Source organism: Lolium rigidum, chromosome 6 (genome assembly GCF_022539505.1).
Source record: "Lolium rigidum isolate FL_2022 chromosome 6, APGP_CSIRO_Lrig_0.1, whole genome shotgun sequence".
Taxonomy (NCBI): Eukaryota; Viridiplantae; Streptophyta; class Magnoliopsida; order Poales; family Poaceae; genus Lolium; species Lolium rigidum.
The window spans coordinates 165,132,896-165,150,742 of NC_061513.1; the positions used below are offsets into that span (position 1 = coordinate 165,132,896).

At 48.2% G+C, this 17,847-nt stretch overlaps 1 protein-coding gene across 1 annotated transcript; it reads left to right on the forward strand.

Moving 5' to 3' along the window:
* The first annotated feature begins 2,895 nt into the window (after nt 1-2,895).
* On the forward strand, nt 2,896-6,632 carry LOC124663232 (phospholipase A1 PLIP1, chloroplastic-like). The gene is made up of 2 exons (XM_047200957.1): nt 2,896-3,650; nt 4,959-6,632. Exons 1-2 carry the CDS (start codon nt 3,021-3,023, stop codon nt 6,339-6,341), a joined length of 2,013 nt encoding a protein of 670 aa, XP_047056913.1. The 5' UTR covers nt 2,896-3,020; the 3' UTR covers nt 6,342-6,632.
* Nucleotides 6,633-17,847: the final 11,215 nt, after the last annotated feature.

Genomic DNA, 17,847 nt, shown 5'->3' on the forward strand with positions numbered 1-17,847 from the left:
AACAAACACTTCCTCTAGATCCAAGCAGACCCGTCGGAAACCAACACCCACCGGATGCAAAAACATAACTCTGCACGACCTCTACCGACGGAGCATGGTAGCGAGGTGTTTATTCTAACTACATGATATCACCACCGCTTCACCACCCTAGGCTAGACATTGAAACAGAAACCCTAACACCAACAAGGGGCCATGGGCAGCCATACTTTGATGGCCAAATTGGCCAATGGAGGCATGACATACGTCCGACATCACCATTGAGGGATAGAGGGGAAGGGATGAAAACTCTAATCGCCGCTACATAGCCTTTTCTCTTTTTTGGCCAGTTACCATCCTGAACCCTTAAGATATTATTTGTACAAAGTTAAGGTGATTGTGATTTGTGCATTGTTTACTTTGGTTTGAGTTAGGGCACTTCAGCGGCCCGACGCAAGTATACCGGGGTTGTCGGTTTGGTACACGCGGATAGGAGGACACGCAAACCCCAACCTTGTGGTCCGATGCAAATAGACAAAAACGTCCGCGGCAACCCATTTGAAGACAAAATTTGGGCTGCAAATGTGTTGCCGCGGACAACGTTCACATACGCGTCCGCGCCCGTCCCCTCTTCTACTCCCATGGCCCGTCCACTAGTGGCACACAAGCTACTTGCCACCCAAGTTGCGGCCCTCCCTCTATGCAACAACCTAGGACTGCTCCAGGTGCCATTGTGCGCACTTGCCAACGTTGGTACATGTCGCAGTTTGCCGCTCATCACCATGGAACCGGCCACCACCTATTGTTCGACCATTTGCACGGATGAGTTTGAGGCACAAACTTGGACCTGTTCGGCCATTTGCGTCATGGATATTGTCTAGTGAAATATGTATGACCGTTGTCTCGTGTTGTATGTAGATGGATCTCAAGTAATCGATCGAGTTTTTCTACAAGAACATCGTCGGATGAACACTCGGATGGTTCATCCGAACTCATGATTGCCGCGGCCACCCTCATCCATTAGCATACTGAGAGGAAGTGGCATGTCCATAGGAGATCGATAAGGCCATGGAGTGGCAGTCTCGAACGCAATCGACAAGCTGACCACTACCGGCCCTACATGGCCTACTTCCACGCTACCAATTCAACCTAACCAGGCAAAAATTGCGGCACCGCTTTGGATGTCAAGAAAGTTGTTCTTGATTATTCTAAAAGGTGTGACAGACTACGACTCCTACTTTAGATGTCGCCCCGATGCCGTTGGTAAGCTTGGCTTCACCTCTTACTAGAAATGTTCCGCGTCTATTCGTATGCTTATAGACTTTCCCGTGATCTTGTTAATGAGTACTTGCTAATGAGCAAGACCACATGCCTTGAGTCGATGTACAAGTTGTATAAAGCTATGATTGCGGTATTTGACGAGATTTACCCGAGAGAGCCAACCGTTGACGACACCATCGGTTGGCTGTTGTCAACCTACGAGACAAAGGGTTTCGATGGATGATCAGAAGCATATATTCCATGCATTGAGAGTGGAAGCATTGTCCTTCTGCTTGGCAAGGCCAGTATAGTGGGCTTGCGGAGCGATGCACTATCATTCTTAGGTTGTTGCAACACAAGATCTATGGATTTGTCACTCTTTATTCGGCATGGCAGGTTCACACAATGACATTAACGTGCTCTAGCGCTCTCTCTTATTCTCTAGGCTTGCCGAAGGCAATGGTGTAGTGTTTAACTATGACCTATTACCTATCTAATTGCATCTATCATGAATCGTCCACACTTGTGAAGACAATCAATGCTCCTAGAGAAGAGAAGAAGGGGAGGTTTGCCAAACGACAAGATGCTTACAAGAAGAATGTGGAGCGGGCATTTGGTATGCCCAATCTCGGTGGGCTACTGTTAGGTACCGTGCTAACATGGAATGTTGGGACCCTGCGGGAGGTGATGACCACTTGTGTGATCATGGATAACATGACCGTTGATGATGAGAGTGATGAAGGCTTCCTTGACCAAGGACGTCAATTACATGGTGAATTGGTTGCGCCGCAGGCTGGGCTGTCAACGTTCGAGTATCACTAAAGATCGACTTCAAGCGGATTTGATTGAGGATCTGTGGCTGTGTTGTCTATTTGGTGGAGTAGATTGGCAGTGAACTATTTTATTTGTTTTGATGAGCACTATTAAAATTAATTTAGTTGCAACATTATTTTTCATTCATATGAGTCAATTGGGTGAAAAAAGAGCTGAAGAAGGAAACCCGTGATGTAGGAGGTATCAGCAAGAACACTTGGCTAGACAGGTACTTGGGCATGCCGTATGAAGGCGCGCGGTACCAAAAACCGTACACGAGTTTTGGAACTAGGAATTATACTGTGATAGATACCATTTGGGAAGAAAGCAAAGTGCATATTCTCTCTTGTACTACCTTCAAATTCTCGACCGCGGCCGTGGCGACGTAGATTACGATGCTGGGCTCCGTCGTGGACGGCCACGATTTTTTCGGCCGAGACTCACCGCCGGCGCCGATGTTTACTCCTCTCTTGTTCTCTTCCTCCGGTCCAGCCGTCCAGGACCTCTCTTTCCCGGAAATGCCCTCCGTAGCAGTGCACGTGCAGACATGTTACCCGCGGCGTGATTTGCATCGGAAATCCGATCAGTTTAGACAGATCTTGATTTAATCGCGGGATGAATGACAGGGGGGCAGTACGGTCATTTCGGCCATTGTTTTTTCTCGGTTTCGTCTCGCGTGGCCGACCTGTCTTCCCTCTTCTCTTCTCACCTGCTTCCGTTCCCCCGAGTATTAAAACCGCATCGCCTTTCGCCCAACTCCTCCGTGCGGGAGCGGCCTCGGACGGCACGGATCGACGGCACCACAAATACACCGCCACCGCGAGACCAGCGCCAGCCACACCACCAGCGCCGCTCGCGACCGACGGCCGCGGCTACGGTGTTGAATTTGTGAGTTTGGCGCGGCGCCGGGAGAATTGATACAAAGAGGGCCGCGCGATTGAGGTCTCGGGGCCTCCGCCGGCGGCCGCACCATGGTGGCGAGCATTGCCGGAGCGACGCCATCATCGTCGTCGGCCACGGGCTGCCGGGCCAAGAGGGAGCCGGCGCAGATGCACGCCAGCATCCGGCGGTCGCGCTCCGAGCCACACCTCCGCTGCTCCCGCCGCGGCGGCGCCGCCGGCGCCTCGCTCACCACCAGCCGCTCCATCGGCGTCTTCCCGTTCCAGTTCGGCGCCGCGCCGATCCGCCCGCCGCCGCTCCCCGAGGGCGGCGGCGGCGACGGGTACCGGCTCCTCACCGTGTGCGCCGGCGAGACCGACCCGGACCCGGACCCCGACCCGGAAATGCCGCAGGTCAGGCGGCCAGACGACCACTGGCTCGACCGCCTCCTCGAGCTCCGCTCCCGCTTCCACGACCCCACCAAACGCTTCTTCGCCGAAGACGACACCCTCTTCGAGGACGACGACGACTACCACGACCACGCCGACGGCGGCTGCGCCGTCGGCTACGACGACGAGGACGACGCCGCGGCGGAGCAGGACGGCAGGTGGGACCGCGAGTCCTTCGGCAAGCTGCTGGCGCGGGCCCCGCCGGCCGATGCCCGGCTGTTCGCGCAGCTGGCCTTCCTCTGCAACATGGCCTACGTCATCCCTGAGATCAAGGTGAGCCAGCACTACCCCTCCTCCGCGAGCATATTAACGATCGAATAACCGCCGTCCGATCAGGTTTCGACGGCCTCCATCTCCCGATCTAGCCGCCCGAATTAGCCCAACTAATAAAAACGCCATCTACAGTATTAATTTCAACAAGAGTCGCCCCGCGGACGGAGTGAGATCAAGTGACATGCACCTTTTGCATGTCACCGTGTGACATGCGGTCTAAAACCAAATTTAAACTTTGCGAAAAAATATGAAAAAAATCATGCATATTGACAACACATATTAAGATAATCTCTAAAAATTTCAGATCAAAATTCAAAACATACATCGAGATACAAAAAAGAGAAACTCAGATGTGAATAGTTACATAGAAACTCAGATTTGAATTCAGGAACTATTCATGACATATTTCTCTTTTTTGTTTCTCGATGTATGTTTCGAATTTTGATCTGAAAATTTTAGGGGTTGTCTTAATATGTGCTTGTGAACATGCAAGATTTTTTTCAGATTTTTTCGCAAAGTTTAAATTTGACTTTAAGCCGCATGTTACATGGTGACATGCAAAAGGCGCATGTCACCTGATCTCACTCCCCCGCGGACAGGCTGGGAGGTGCCTCCGAGGGCCCACCGTAGTATATAGGAGTATTTAATTTTTGAAGAATTTTGTGTGGCTAATAAATCCATGCTTTTGGTGGTTTGGAGGTGGTGGCATTAATGTTGCCATATTTAGGTTGGAAAGCCAGCAGCAACCATGGCATTAATCCCCCTCGCCGACTATTTTGGTGACCACCGTGTCATATTTAGGTTGCACATTAGCACCAGTATCAGTAGCTTTGTCAGTACCAGTATTAGCGACCCCACGAACAACAACTTGGGCAACTTTCCTGTTTGACAAGTTCGTGCTTTAATTTGTGGCCTTTTCGTTGTTAGTTTGGTGTTTCAAATAGTACAGAAATCGATCACGATCACCATATGTAGTTTTCTGGGAATCAAAGTGGGCATTTTCTAGGCGGTTGGCTGAAAAGTTTCGCCAGAGTAGCAATTTCTGGTTGGGACTTTGAGAGTAGAGTAGTTGTGCAGTGGCATTCTTGCACTCAAACTCAGTTTGACTCGCACAACTTTCAGTTGAATTTTGTGGATCCTTGGTCAACTATCAACCACAATTTTCAAACATAAGTAGATTGGATTGGCCTACGTAACCCGTGTACTTTTGAATTCGACCTGGCTATCTGAAACAATGAGCTACACTACACTAGTATTGGACAGTGCAAGTATCTGACGAACGTCGTTTCTTCTTGGTTGGAATTGTAGGAAGAGGAGCTGAAAAAACACTACGGGTTGACGTTGAAGACATCGTCGGTGCAGAAGAAGGCCGAGGCCAGCGCCAAAAGCGCCCAGGTGGACACCGAGTCCGCCCAGCCGACGGACGACGCGCCCAAGTACGAGGTGGCCGCGGAGCCGCAGCCGCGGCGGCCGATCCGCCGCTCCAACCACCTGGCGTACGAGGTGGCCGCGTCGGCGGCGTCCTACGTCCAGAGGCGCGCGCGCGGCCTGCTCTCGCTCCGCGAGCAGCAGCAGCCGGCTGCCGGGGACCAGGACCGGCTGTACAACTCGGGGATGGCGGCGTACGTGGCCGCGTCGACGGTCACGGCGGTGGTGGCCGCCGAGGACGAGGCGCGCCAGGAGGCCGCGCGCGACCTGCGGTCGCCGCTGTCCTCGCCGTGCCAGTGGTTCGCCTGCGACGAGGCCGACGGGACCACCCGCTGCTTCGTCATCCAGGGCTCCGACTCGGTGGCGTCGTGGCAGGCCAACCTCCTCTTCGAGCCCACCACGTTCGAGGACACGGGCGTCCTCGTGCACCGCGGCATCTACGAGGCGGCCAAGGGCATCTACGCGCAGCTCATGCCGGTGATCGCGGACCACGTGGCGAAGCACAAGGAGGGCGCGCGCCTGCGGTTCACGGGGCACTCGCTCGGCGGCAGCCTCGCGCTGCTCGTCAGCCTCATGCTGGTTGCGCGCGGGGTGGTCAGCCCGGACTCGTTGCTCCCCGTGGTGACCTTCGGCGCCCCCTCGGTGTTCTGCGGCGGGCAGCTCGTGCTGGAGGCGCTCGGCGTCGGCGAGGGACACGTCCGCGCCGTGGCCATGCACCGCGACATCGTGCCGAGGGCGTTCTCCTGCCGGTATCCCGGCCACGCCGTGGCGCTGCTCAAGCGGCTCAACGGCGCGCTGCGCACGCACCCCTGCCTCAACAGCCAGAAGGTGCTGTACACGCCGATCGGCGCCACGTACATCCTGCAGCCGGACGGCAAGGCGTCGCCGCACCACCCGTTCCTGCCCAAGGGCGCGGCGCTGTTCCGGGTCGACCCGGAGGAGCGCGCGAGGCGGCCAGAGAGGACCGTCGTGGCCAGCGCCCTGCGCGCCTTCCTCAACTCGCCGCACCCGCTGGAGACGCTGAGCGACCTATCGGCCTACGGCGCCGAGGGCGCCATCCTCCGGGACCACGAGTCCGGCAACTACTTCCGGGCGCTCTACGCCCTCACCAAGGTGGCGCCGCGCCGCCGGAAGCAGCCGGAAATCGTCTGGCGGCTTCCAGGCGTCGAGCGGCTGCAGCACTACTGGTGGCCGGGGGTCGCCGACACCGTGCTCCCGAGGCCGGTGGTGGTCCGGAACAAGGAGCTGGTCGCCGAGGCCTGAATTACTGGAAGCAGGTCTACATTCTTTGGGTTGTTTGGTATGTTAACTGTTGAGCGCATGCATCAATGGTATATACAAGGAGAGTATAAAATCGTTCGAACTTTCTGGGTGTAGGTTTAGTGTACATTGTAAGCGTATAGTAGTAGCATCGATCTGGTTTGTTGTCCTGCTGGCCTGCAAAGTTGTGCGGGCTGCTGAATAATGCAAAGGTGATCTGTCAAGGGTTTATTTGATCCAATGAACTCCACCTGTAAATTCGTTGTTTTAATGGAAAAGATATATTACCCTTCATACAATCATACCGAACATGCTTTTCAATGAATCAGTGGCAGCTACCGATATTTAATTCCAATCAAGAATGATTGATGTTAACAGTGTGATGGGAATTAACTTCACATGTACTAGAAACTACTATTATTTTGGCAGATCACCCAGAATATCAATTGGAAGGAAGCATGGACACAATACATGTCATAATCTAGCTTACTGAAGTTGGGTAAAGCAATCTATCAACAGTTTCAAAAGTCATTTCAGCAGAGATATGAAAATATGTCAATACCAAAGAGAAACCAGCAACAGTGACAACTTGGACCGTAAATGGGGCAACCCGATCAGATATGTTATTACAAAGACTTAAACAGTACAGCATGTTGTCTTGTGACAAGGCGTTTTTGCACCCAGAGTAGATTCTCGTGTTTTTTAAAATGAGTTTTAAACGTCTTTCAAAATGTCAAAAAAGAAATCGACAAAAAATGTCGCACATACATCTCAACTTTCTATATACTCACAAACTCGTTTCACAGAAAAAAAAATGATATTGTTTATGTCGTGTGTAAAAAAGACAAAATTCGATGCAAAAAATAATTTTTATTGTGACAAATCTTATCTTTTTTATACAGGACACAAAAATGTCGGATTTCCATGAAAATTGGCGCGTACCTAAAATATCGATATATATGGGCAAAATTTGTGTTCGTTTTTTAAATATTTGAAAATGCTTTTTCGAGTGGCAGAGCATATGCACCTAGGATCAAAAGTGTATTTCCTATTGTCTTCACCTTCCATTCACTTTTGACGAACCATCAACACTGCCATCAAATTTTACCGGAGGGCAAAAAACAATTGGTCGCAAAATAATGTTGAAAATTAGCACACGCAAAGGTGATCTAAAAAATGGGCAGGGAAATAAGTTATAAACTCTAGCACCACTAATGCACTAAATCCATAGTTTCCTTTTTCAATCATGAAAGGAAACATATGCATCAAATATATCTATAGTAACGGATTTTGCCCCGACACAAGACAATTCTCGGGTGCTCCCAACACATTGATAGGTTATTTATGCAAATATAGGCGGAACAAGTCCTGTGTAGGTGCATCAACAAGTAAATCAACACACAGGGTATGAACCCTTTTTACATGGAAAACCACTCAAGATGATAGGAAAAACCATGGGCTGAAGCCACCCAATTCTTCTTCAACTATTATCAAATAGGGATATAACTTGTTCTTCTCTAAAGAGCGCTAGAGGATATCGTACATCAAGATACATTAAGATCTTGGATGCACCGACAACAAGATTTAGGGCATAAGATCTAAGGATTGAAGCAATCTCACCAAAGATGATGGAAGAACAATTTGAAGGATACAAGGTTGAAGCTATGGTCTTCACAACTTAATTTGTGGGTAAGGCTCGACGCTTAATTTAGTTTGTTCCTTCAACGTTCTTTCTTTCCCTTCTCTCTTGGTTTTCGCTGCTTGGATTTTCGTGAGTCCACCTAATGGTGGGGCCAGCGTGGCAATTTAGGGTTCCTGTAGAACAAAAATATTGGGCCCTTTATCAAAACAAACTATAAGCCTATAATCGGGGTAATATATTGGCCGAACACGAGGAGCCTCTTGTTCGACACTACCTCTGTTCCTCAATGCAAGGCGTACTTTTTATTTCAAAAGTCAAGCAATTTGAACTTTTACAAAGTTATGTAGAAAAATATATTTGTGAATGAGAAATTGTGTTCAATGGTGAAAGTCACAGATGATAGCATGTGCCCATGTTGCTCAACACGCGACCACCTCGTGTGTTGCGCCTTCGTGCACTTCTGATATAGGTCAGCCCTAACAAAATTTGTTTATTCTTTGATAGTTAGATAGGCGAGTACCCTCTTGCTCCCGGGAAGTTGTTAAGAGCCGAGGTTCTCCAACAAGAATATACTAGATGAGAAATTAGGCCCAAAATTATTGTGCCCTCTTGTTCGATCATAAGAACTAGAAAGTCATAATTTCCTAAGAGAATTTGTTAATTGAGACAAAAAAAACACTACTAGAAGAATTTTCATGCACTAAGCAAGTCCAAATTAACCACGTTGCATTCCCTCAGACCCAGATCTGGTGGTTGAATGAGAGGCTTATCATCTCCCTTCGCTCATGTGTATGTAATGTTTAAACTTACTCTCGGCCATAATCTTAACAGGTAGTGGTATTTTGCACCTATCTGGACTGTGTGAAAGGTATTGATAGGCTATCGCCTCATATCCCAACTGGCGAGGATACCTAACAAATACTTCATAAATGCAACGTCTGTGGACACCGTGCCCTTCCTGAAGGCGTTGTTGGGTCTTATGTGAAAACCCAAGATCCTCGGATCGAGTGGTGGTGATGCTCCTGTGTCGTGATCTTCTTGAAGACATTGTCTTGGAGCTCACTGCATGCGGCTCTCCGTTGGTTGTGTGGCGGAGGTGGAGTATCTCTGGATGGTGGATCTTCGTTTGTCGATCTTCGAAAAGGCTTGCTTCGTGCCCTGCTCCCTCATTGAGCTACCTTGGTGCTACTTCTTGGTTTGTGGGCAGTGTTGGTGATGAGTGCATTTTTAGCATGTTTTTTATATCATTATTTTATCAAGTTATCATTGATTAGTAGTAGGATTTTTGTATTTCACCGTGCTACCGCGTCCTTTTATGCTTGTCTACACATGATCTTAAAATAATAAGTCAATGATAAAATATCAACGTAAACTGTCATTTTCTGGCATTTTGATGTGCTAGAAATCATTTTAGCACATAATTATGCACTTGGGCGAAAGGACAATGCGAGGACAACTTCCAACAACTTTAACGGGCATCAGTATGGGCAATGCCTGCCGTATCGTCTTCTTGTACCACCCTCCAGAAGCACCGCTTCGTCAAATACTTTCACCTCCCGCAGACGGATCAGAGATCAAAGACACACAGCTCCGCGAAATAGAGAAACACCGCCCCATGTCAGATCTCAAGAAGGAACTTTGGAGAAGACAACATCCGGGCTGCTACGTGGATCCTCGGAGGACAAGGCATCATCCCCTTCATCATCTTCAACCGATGCACCATCACCATCATCATCCTCCAACCATAGTTGTAATCTTGATTGCTATTGTGGATTGTATTCGAATTCGTTCCATTCCTTCAATCCCCTCCATAAGATTATGATGATGTTCTTGATTGCTTCCATGTGTGAGTAGTCCTATTAGTTCTTGCGGAGATGGAGAAACCCTAGCATGAATATGAGATGAGTCTAAGATGATCTATGGTTTTAAGTATTAATGTGTGTTAGTTCTCTCTCTTGATATTATGTGTTATGCACCATATAATATTTGCCTTATGGTCTCGAGAGGGAACTACCTTTGAAGTGTGGTAAAGTGAACGGAGGGAAGTGACATTATCGCTGCGCTTTGACACATGAATAAGGGGGATAAGAGGGATTCACTAAGCTCATATCGATAACCACGGGGTAAACCCCTTAATAGCAATAGTCAATCTGTGTCTTGCAGAACACTAGTTGTTGTGGTTATTTAGAGATGCATCTTATTACGGAGCTCTCCCACACACAATATGGTTAAAAGCATACTTTATCTTGATTAACATAAATCCTAGTGCTAGAGGTGGATCCAATAATATCTTAGACTACTTTGTCTTATTGAGTTTCCCATAACGTTTTTACTACTTTATTTACTTTATATTCAACCATTTACAACACCTCCTTTAAACATTTTGAGATTAGAAAACAAGTTATAAGTAATCTTTAGTGGAAAGTAGCAAGGGGCATTAAGACCCTAACCAGTAGCTTCTCGTGGTTCGATACTCTTATTTCGAAACTAGCTACAATTGATTTGTGTTCTTGAAGTTATCGGTTGGCCAGTTCCCGGTGGTGGTCGGCCTCTGGTGCCGTCGCCTGCAATGGAGGAGGTTTTTTGACGGCGTACGTGTTCGTTGGTTCGCTCTCTGAGTGAGCACCGGCCCGACACGTCCAGTTCTGCTCTAATTCTGCGTTAGTCTGCGTAATAGTCGTGCATGTTGTTCGCACTTCCGGCTGTAGTCCCTTGTTAGTTCGTGTGAGTGTATTGTGCGCTCTTGTAGGCGTTATGAATTTAATGTTGGGCCTTTTATCTACAAAAAGACAAAAGATGCAGCGACAAAATTGCAAAGAGCATTAGTTGCTATCACCCATACCCCTATCATTGATCGCAGACATAAGCTGCATCAACGGAGAACTTATCCTATGAAACTACACAACTCATGCACACCGGTGTGTTTGGGCCTTTGGATGTACATCGAACGGACATGGTCTATGGAGAAGGTGGGGCGCTGGCATAATTGCAGAGAAGGCCTTGTAATGTCTTTGAATCAAGCACATTTTCCTCCATAGATCTGGTCATGTCTCCACAACTCAGGTCGTCTCTCTCTCTCTCTCTCCCTTCCAGCATGTATTGCACTTCTATAATGGTCTTATAGAAACTTGAGATGGTACGGGGATTGGGATCTAAGATTTTTCACTGGAGATGCAAGGTCGTGAGTGAAAGAACATATCTAATTTTATAGTTTTGTATGTTTGATGACAACATGTGTGATACATTGATGTGCGTTGAAATGGTGCGGTGCTAATCCATGATCGAATTCATGTTGAAAAGCAAGAAAGAGGGAGGAGAAAACTAGCCCCAGGCCGAATAATCCGGGACCGGATATTTGCAAATATCCAGCCCCTGAAAAAGGGCTAAGAACTTAAGGTCCGAGGCTACTGGATGGAGGTCCTCTGACGTACTCCCGAAAACAGCAGAGGAACGTTGGTGGCTTTCGTCCGTCCGATCGCATCCGACCGTGCCAGCCCAAATTGTTGGAAAGGGAGCCAAACAGACCGGCCCAAAGACCAGTACAAGGAATAGGAGACGGAAAGGAGGCTCACTTCACTCGTCGTCGCCATCGCCATTCGCTTGTCGGCACTCCCTGCTACACGATCGTGGTCAGCTGCACGATGGTGACGAGGCCGCTCTCAACCAGCGCCTGTGCGGTGTGTGGCCGCTCTTGTCATGGTCGCCGCACTGCCGCTGCCCTAGTGCACTGGCCGCCTGCACCCGACCGTGCTTGGCTGCACCACGCCATCAAGGTCATCTCCACCAGGCTCGAGGATGGCCATTGAAGGGGCAGAAGTTGATTCGTGGCCATGTTTAACTTTTTTTTCGATATGGGAGCATCGCCCCAGCCTCTGCATCAATAGATGCACACGGCTAACTTTATTGAACTAAAAGTACGGAAAACAAGTACACAAGGTTCAATATTACACTCATGGAAAAGCTAAGGTCGATACATGAATCAACCACAGAAAAATGCAACACAAAGACAGTCTATCCATTTGCTAATCTATTAATGTGTCGCCATCCAGTAGCCCGGAAAAAGAAGTCCTGAGCAACCACCAGCATCCGGTTGCATCTAGTAACCATATCCTCCCGTTGTTCCATAGGGAGAAGTAAAATCCATTGGTGAATCCAATGAGCAGCGCGTCGGATAACCTGCAAAAAATTAGTTCCATTTTGTTTGTTAAAAATGATATCATTCCTCGTCCTCCATACGGACCAGCATATAGCGAGATATCCCAACACGAATTTTGTGTTTATCCTCCTTACGTACCCCATTGAGCCATTTACCAAACATATTAGTAACATTAGCTGGTGGAGGAATATTGTAAGTTAAATAAACCATACGCCAAATAATTTTTACAAACGGGCAAGTAATAAACAAATGGTTAACAGTTTCAGTGGAATCACAAAAACAACATTTTTGACACCCATTCCACTTTCTTTTAGCAAGATTATCCTTCGTAAGGAGCACTTTGTTACTAAGGAACCACATAAAATTTTTAATTTTGAGTGGAATCTTTAATTTCCACAAATATTTCCGAAGATAAATAGCATGTCCGTTCATCATATCAAGATACATAGACTTAACTGAGAACAGCCCGGAATCTGTAAGTTTCCAACAAAACACATCAGGTTCACTATTTAAAGAAATTGCCATTAGCTGTTGGCATAAATTCAGCCATTGTAACCAATTCTTATCACTTAAACCTCTCCTAAAGGTGATATTCAAAGGTGTATGCGCCATAACCGTTGAAACAAGGACATTTTTATGTTGAACAATGTTGTATAAAGCTGGGTATTGTTGACACAGTGGGGCATCCGCTAGCCAAACATCCTCCCAGAACCTAACTGTCATACCATTACCCACCTTAAAGAAAACCCGATTAAAAAAATCCTCCTTTACCCGCATAAGTCCTTTCCAAAATTGTGAATCAGTAGGTTTTGCTTCAGCTTGTGAAAGAGTTTTATTCTTGAGATATTTATTATACAACAGTTGCTGCCACATACCCTCTTCCGAAAGCAATTTAAACAGCCATTTACTGAGTAAGCATTTGTTTTTTTAACTCAAGTACTTCGATCCCTAATCCCCCCTGATCTTTAGGTCTACACAAAATATTCCACCTAGAAAGTCGGTATTTCTTTTTAGTCTCATCCGATTGCCGAAAAATCTTGATCTATAGTAATCTAGCCTTTTCCTCACCCCAAGCTCGGGATTTCGAGGAAGGATAACATGAACATTGGGAGACTTGTTAGAACCGAATTGATTAAAACTAGTCTATCACCGTAAGAAAGCATTTTCCCACGCCAACAACTGAGCTTAGATGCAAAACGAGTCTCAACAGGGTTCCACTCAGCATTTCGGAGTGCCCTATAGTGTATAGGAATACCCAAATATCTGAAAGGTAAGGATCCAGTTTCGCACCCAAAAATATTTCTATATTGATGCTCCATATCCTGAGCCTCACCAAAGCAAAAAAAATTCACTTTTATGAAAATTTATTTTAAGGCCTGATAGTTGTTCAAAGATAGAGAGAATAAGCTTCATATTAATCGCTTTAGCTATATCATGTTCCATAAATAATATCGTATCATCCGCATATTGCAATATAGAAATCCCCCCGTCAATCAGATGTGGTAACAAGCTTCCAACTTTCCCTTCTTCCTTAGCCCGAGAAATAAGGATAGCCAACATATCGGCAATAATATTAAATAGTATCGGGGACAACGGATCCCCTTGGCGCAAACCTTTCCTAGTTTGAAAAAAATGTCCAATATCATCATTAACTCGAATACCTACACTCCCCCCTTGCACATATTGTCTAATCCTCTCACACCAAATAGGATCAAAGCCTTTCATACGAATGACTTGTTGCAAAAAGAGGCCATTTTACCTTATCATAAGCCTTCTCGAAATCAATTTTGAAAAGAACCCCATCAAGCTTTTTCCTATGTAATTCATGTATCGTCTCGTGTAAGACCACCGCTCCTTCTAAGATATGTCTTCCTGGTATAAACGCAGTCTGTGTCGGTTTGATAACTTTCTGAGCTACTTCTGATATTCGATTCGTCGCAACTTTAGTAAAAAATTTGAAACTAACATTCAGTAGGCAGATGGGTCTATATTGTTGAATTTGGGTGGCGTTTTCATTTTTTGGGAGCAATGTGATAACTCCAAAGTTGAGTTTATACAAATCCAAATCTCCTTTCTGAAAGCACTCAAAAAGTGCCATCAAGTCTAATTTAATGACTTCCCAAAAGTGCTGATAAAATTCAGCCGGAAATCCATCAGGTCCAGGCGATTTATTATGCTCCATCTGAAAGATAGCTTTATGAATTTCCTCCATTGAGTAATTCATAATTAATAAACTATTTTCATTTGTCGACAGTTGTGGAATATCATCAGTTCTGTTTTCATCCAAAGTGACAAAACTTGGATCTGGGTTGCTAACTGAGGTTTGTATGTGAATTTGGAGAAGGACGTGTTGAATCATTGTACTGTAGTTGCAATGTGAATTTGGAGCAGGACATGGTTAACTGAATGCTGTAATTGATGATCAAATGTGAATCAGCAGTTGCTGTGTGAAACTTTTTGCAACTGTAGTACCGTTATGTGAAACTATGTAGAACTCATCATATTTCGAAGGCAAAACTTTATGATTGAATGTAAAACTTTGTGCAACATGCATTATTATGAAAGGAAGTGAATGGCAACTGTTGCTCACAACTAAATGGCACCCACGGCTGAACTTAAGGTAGACAAAATGACAACTTTAAACATAAAATAGTTTCTAAAACAGCAATTTCCTCAATCACAAACTTTTCAAATGTTAACGAAAATCCAAATGTGGATGCCATGTTTAGCTACAGATATATATCCCACGAATTTCCTAATTTGGCAAATCGAGCATCCAACTTTCCAGAATGTGTCTGTAGAACCATAGAGAGGGAGAGAGATTGCTGAATATGTTGGATGTATTATTGAGCCTCATGGGCGAGTATATATAGACGTACAGGGATCATCTTGGAGTGCAAGACAAGATACGAGAGTCCTATCTCTATCCTAGACTATCCGTTTATACGTACACGGAATATATCTTTAACACTCCCCCGCAGTCGTAGCGGGAGCATCGTGAACAACATGAACAACATGGACGGTCAGACTGGAGATAAACCGAAGTGGATCCCAGAAGGCTGACACCGCCCCGCAGTCGTAACGGGAGTGTCGTGGACGATGTCGCGTCGCGGATGCTTGGACTGTAGAGGAAGCTGGTGAGGCGCAGGCGAGGTGGTAGCCCTTGTGCCGATGTCGAGGGAGCCGAGAGCGTGGGTGTTGCAACCTTGGTCGGGGTAGCCGCGCGAGGAGATGTCGTGGTCGATGTCGTGGTCGGGAGCCGGTGTCGAGGTAGCCGCACATGAAGCCGCAAGCGCGTAGTGCGCGAGGAGAGTGACGGAGACGCGTCGAGGCAGTCGTGGAGATGGTCGATGCCGAAGTCGATGCAGTCTGAGCCGTCGAGGACGAGGTGCTGCCCTAGTTTTGCCAGAACTAGGCGCACGTCGGGGACGAAGGCATACTCCGGTTTTGCCAGAACCGAGTACGCAAAGACGAAGTCGATGAAGGCGAGGCGTCGATCCGAGCTTGCCAGGCTCGGGGACGCGTCGGGGACGAAGGCACGGGCCGGTGGTGCCAATACCGGGCGTGCGAGGGCAGGGACCATCATGGACCATGCGCCAGTGTCAGGGGGACCAGCAGAGGAGGCCTCCAGAGCGGTGGCGAGACGCAGAGCGGCGAAGAGGGAGAGGTGCCGATGCAGTCCGCGGTTGTCGATGACACTGGCGACGAGGTCGTGGTGGACGGAGACGTAGAAGGCGGCGAAACCAGCGGCAGCCAGGAGTGGTCATGCTGGATGCCTAGAACGTAGAGGTGGTCGGCGAGGCCTGCAACGACCAGAAGTGGTCATGCAGGTTACCTGTGGAGGTGCGGCGGCGGTACTCGAAGTAGGCGAGGAAGAACCCGACGGCTTGACGTAGACCTTGCGCTGACGGTGGCGACCTGCGCCGATGGGGCGGCGCGGTAGTAGCCTGGAACGTCGGTGCGCGGGGACGGCGAAGTAGACTGCGTGCGGTGACGTTTCGGCCCGAGGGGCCGGCGTAGCTGCAGGGCGCGAGTCGATGCAGCGGCGGGAGGCCACCAGCGATGTACATGCCTAGGAAGGCGCGTCGAAGACCGGTAGCGTGGACCAAAGGCGGCGGCGCTGCGGCCCGAAGGGGCGACGCAGCGGCAACCCGTAGCTCGATCGGTGGTAGGCGCGTGCTCGGGGACGTGCTTGGCGGAGACGTGCGCATGATCGGTTGATCAGACCGACGGCGGCGAAGTACGCGCCATGGCATGGACGACGTGCCGCAGATTGGAGTCGTTGGCGATGTTGTCGGTGATGTCCCGGGCGATGATGGCGAAGACGGACCAGCGGGCGGGACAGCCTGCTGCGTCGCACGTAGGCGTCCCGTGTGTGACCCGTGCGGCCGTGCCGCATGGTTGATGAAGATGGCCGGTGCAATCGACACCGAGGTTGGAGTAGAGGCGCGTGATGACGACGGCGGTGGGCGACTCAATCCGATCTATGATCGGCAAAACCAAAAAGAAAACGCCGGTTGAGCGACCGGCGGAGCAAAAAGAAAACCAATCTACGGATTGGAAAAAAAAGAGACTCGAGGGCAGCGGATCAACGGATCGGCGAACGAACCCTCTTACGGGTTGCACGACCCCCGGAGTAGATCATGGAGATCGACCTCCCCGGGGGCTGCGCGGCGCGGAAGCTTGGGCGGCGGCTAGGTTAGGATCGGCGCCGCTCTGATACCATGTAGAACGATAGAGAGGGAGAGAGATTGCGGAATATGTTGGATGTATTATTAAGCCTCATGAGCGAGTATATATAGGCGTACAGGGATCATCTTGGAGTGCAAGACAAGACACGAGAGTCCTATCTCTATCCTAGACTATTCGTTTATACGTACACGGAATATGTCTCTAACAGTGTCGTACTGGTAGCTAGCACACTTGACATCCTTACTTTACAGGAACCAATCACAGATGAAGTCTTTACTGGGTTGTGGTGAAATATTACCTTTTTTGATGTCATTCAGTTCTAGTTATAGACAATGGCTGCCATTCAATTCAGTTTTGGTGCCATTCAGTTTAGTTTGTTATGGGCAATAGTTGCCATTATTTAGTTCAGTTCAAATTCACTTTTGCGGCGTGCCATTTTGTTCAATTAGTTAGCAGCAACGATTTGCATTCAGTTCAGTTCTTATTTATGTTGTTTGCTAATTGTAAGCACAAATACAATTCAGTGCTATTGGAGCAAACTTTGAACTAATTCTGTAGAAGGATAGAGAGGGAGAGGGATATGCGGAATATGTTGGATGTATTATTGAGCCTCATGGGCGAGTATATATAGGAGTACAAGGGACCGACTTGGAGTAGAGGACAAGAAACATATCTATCCCTACCTAATCTATCCCTAACCGTACGTATACCAAATATATCTCTAACACTCCCCCGCAGTCGTAGCGGTAGTGACGTGAACAACAGTAGCGTCGCGGACGGTCAGACTGGAGAGAAACCGAAGGTAGGAACCAACGGGCTGACACTCCCCCGCAGTCGTAGCATGAGCGTCGTGGACGATGTCGCGTCGCGGATGCTTGGACTGTAGAGGAAGCCGAGGTGCTCGTGCGAGGTGGTAGCCCTTTGTGCCGATGTCGAGGTAGACGAGAGCGTGGGTGCTGCAACCTTGGTCGAGGGAGCCGCGCGAGAGATTGCCGTGGTCAATGTCGTGGTCGGGTGCC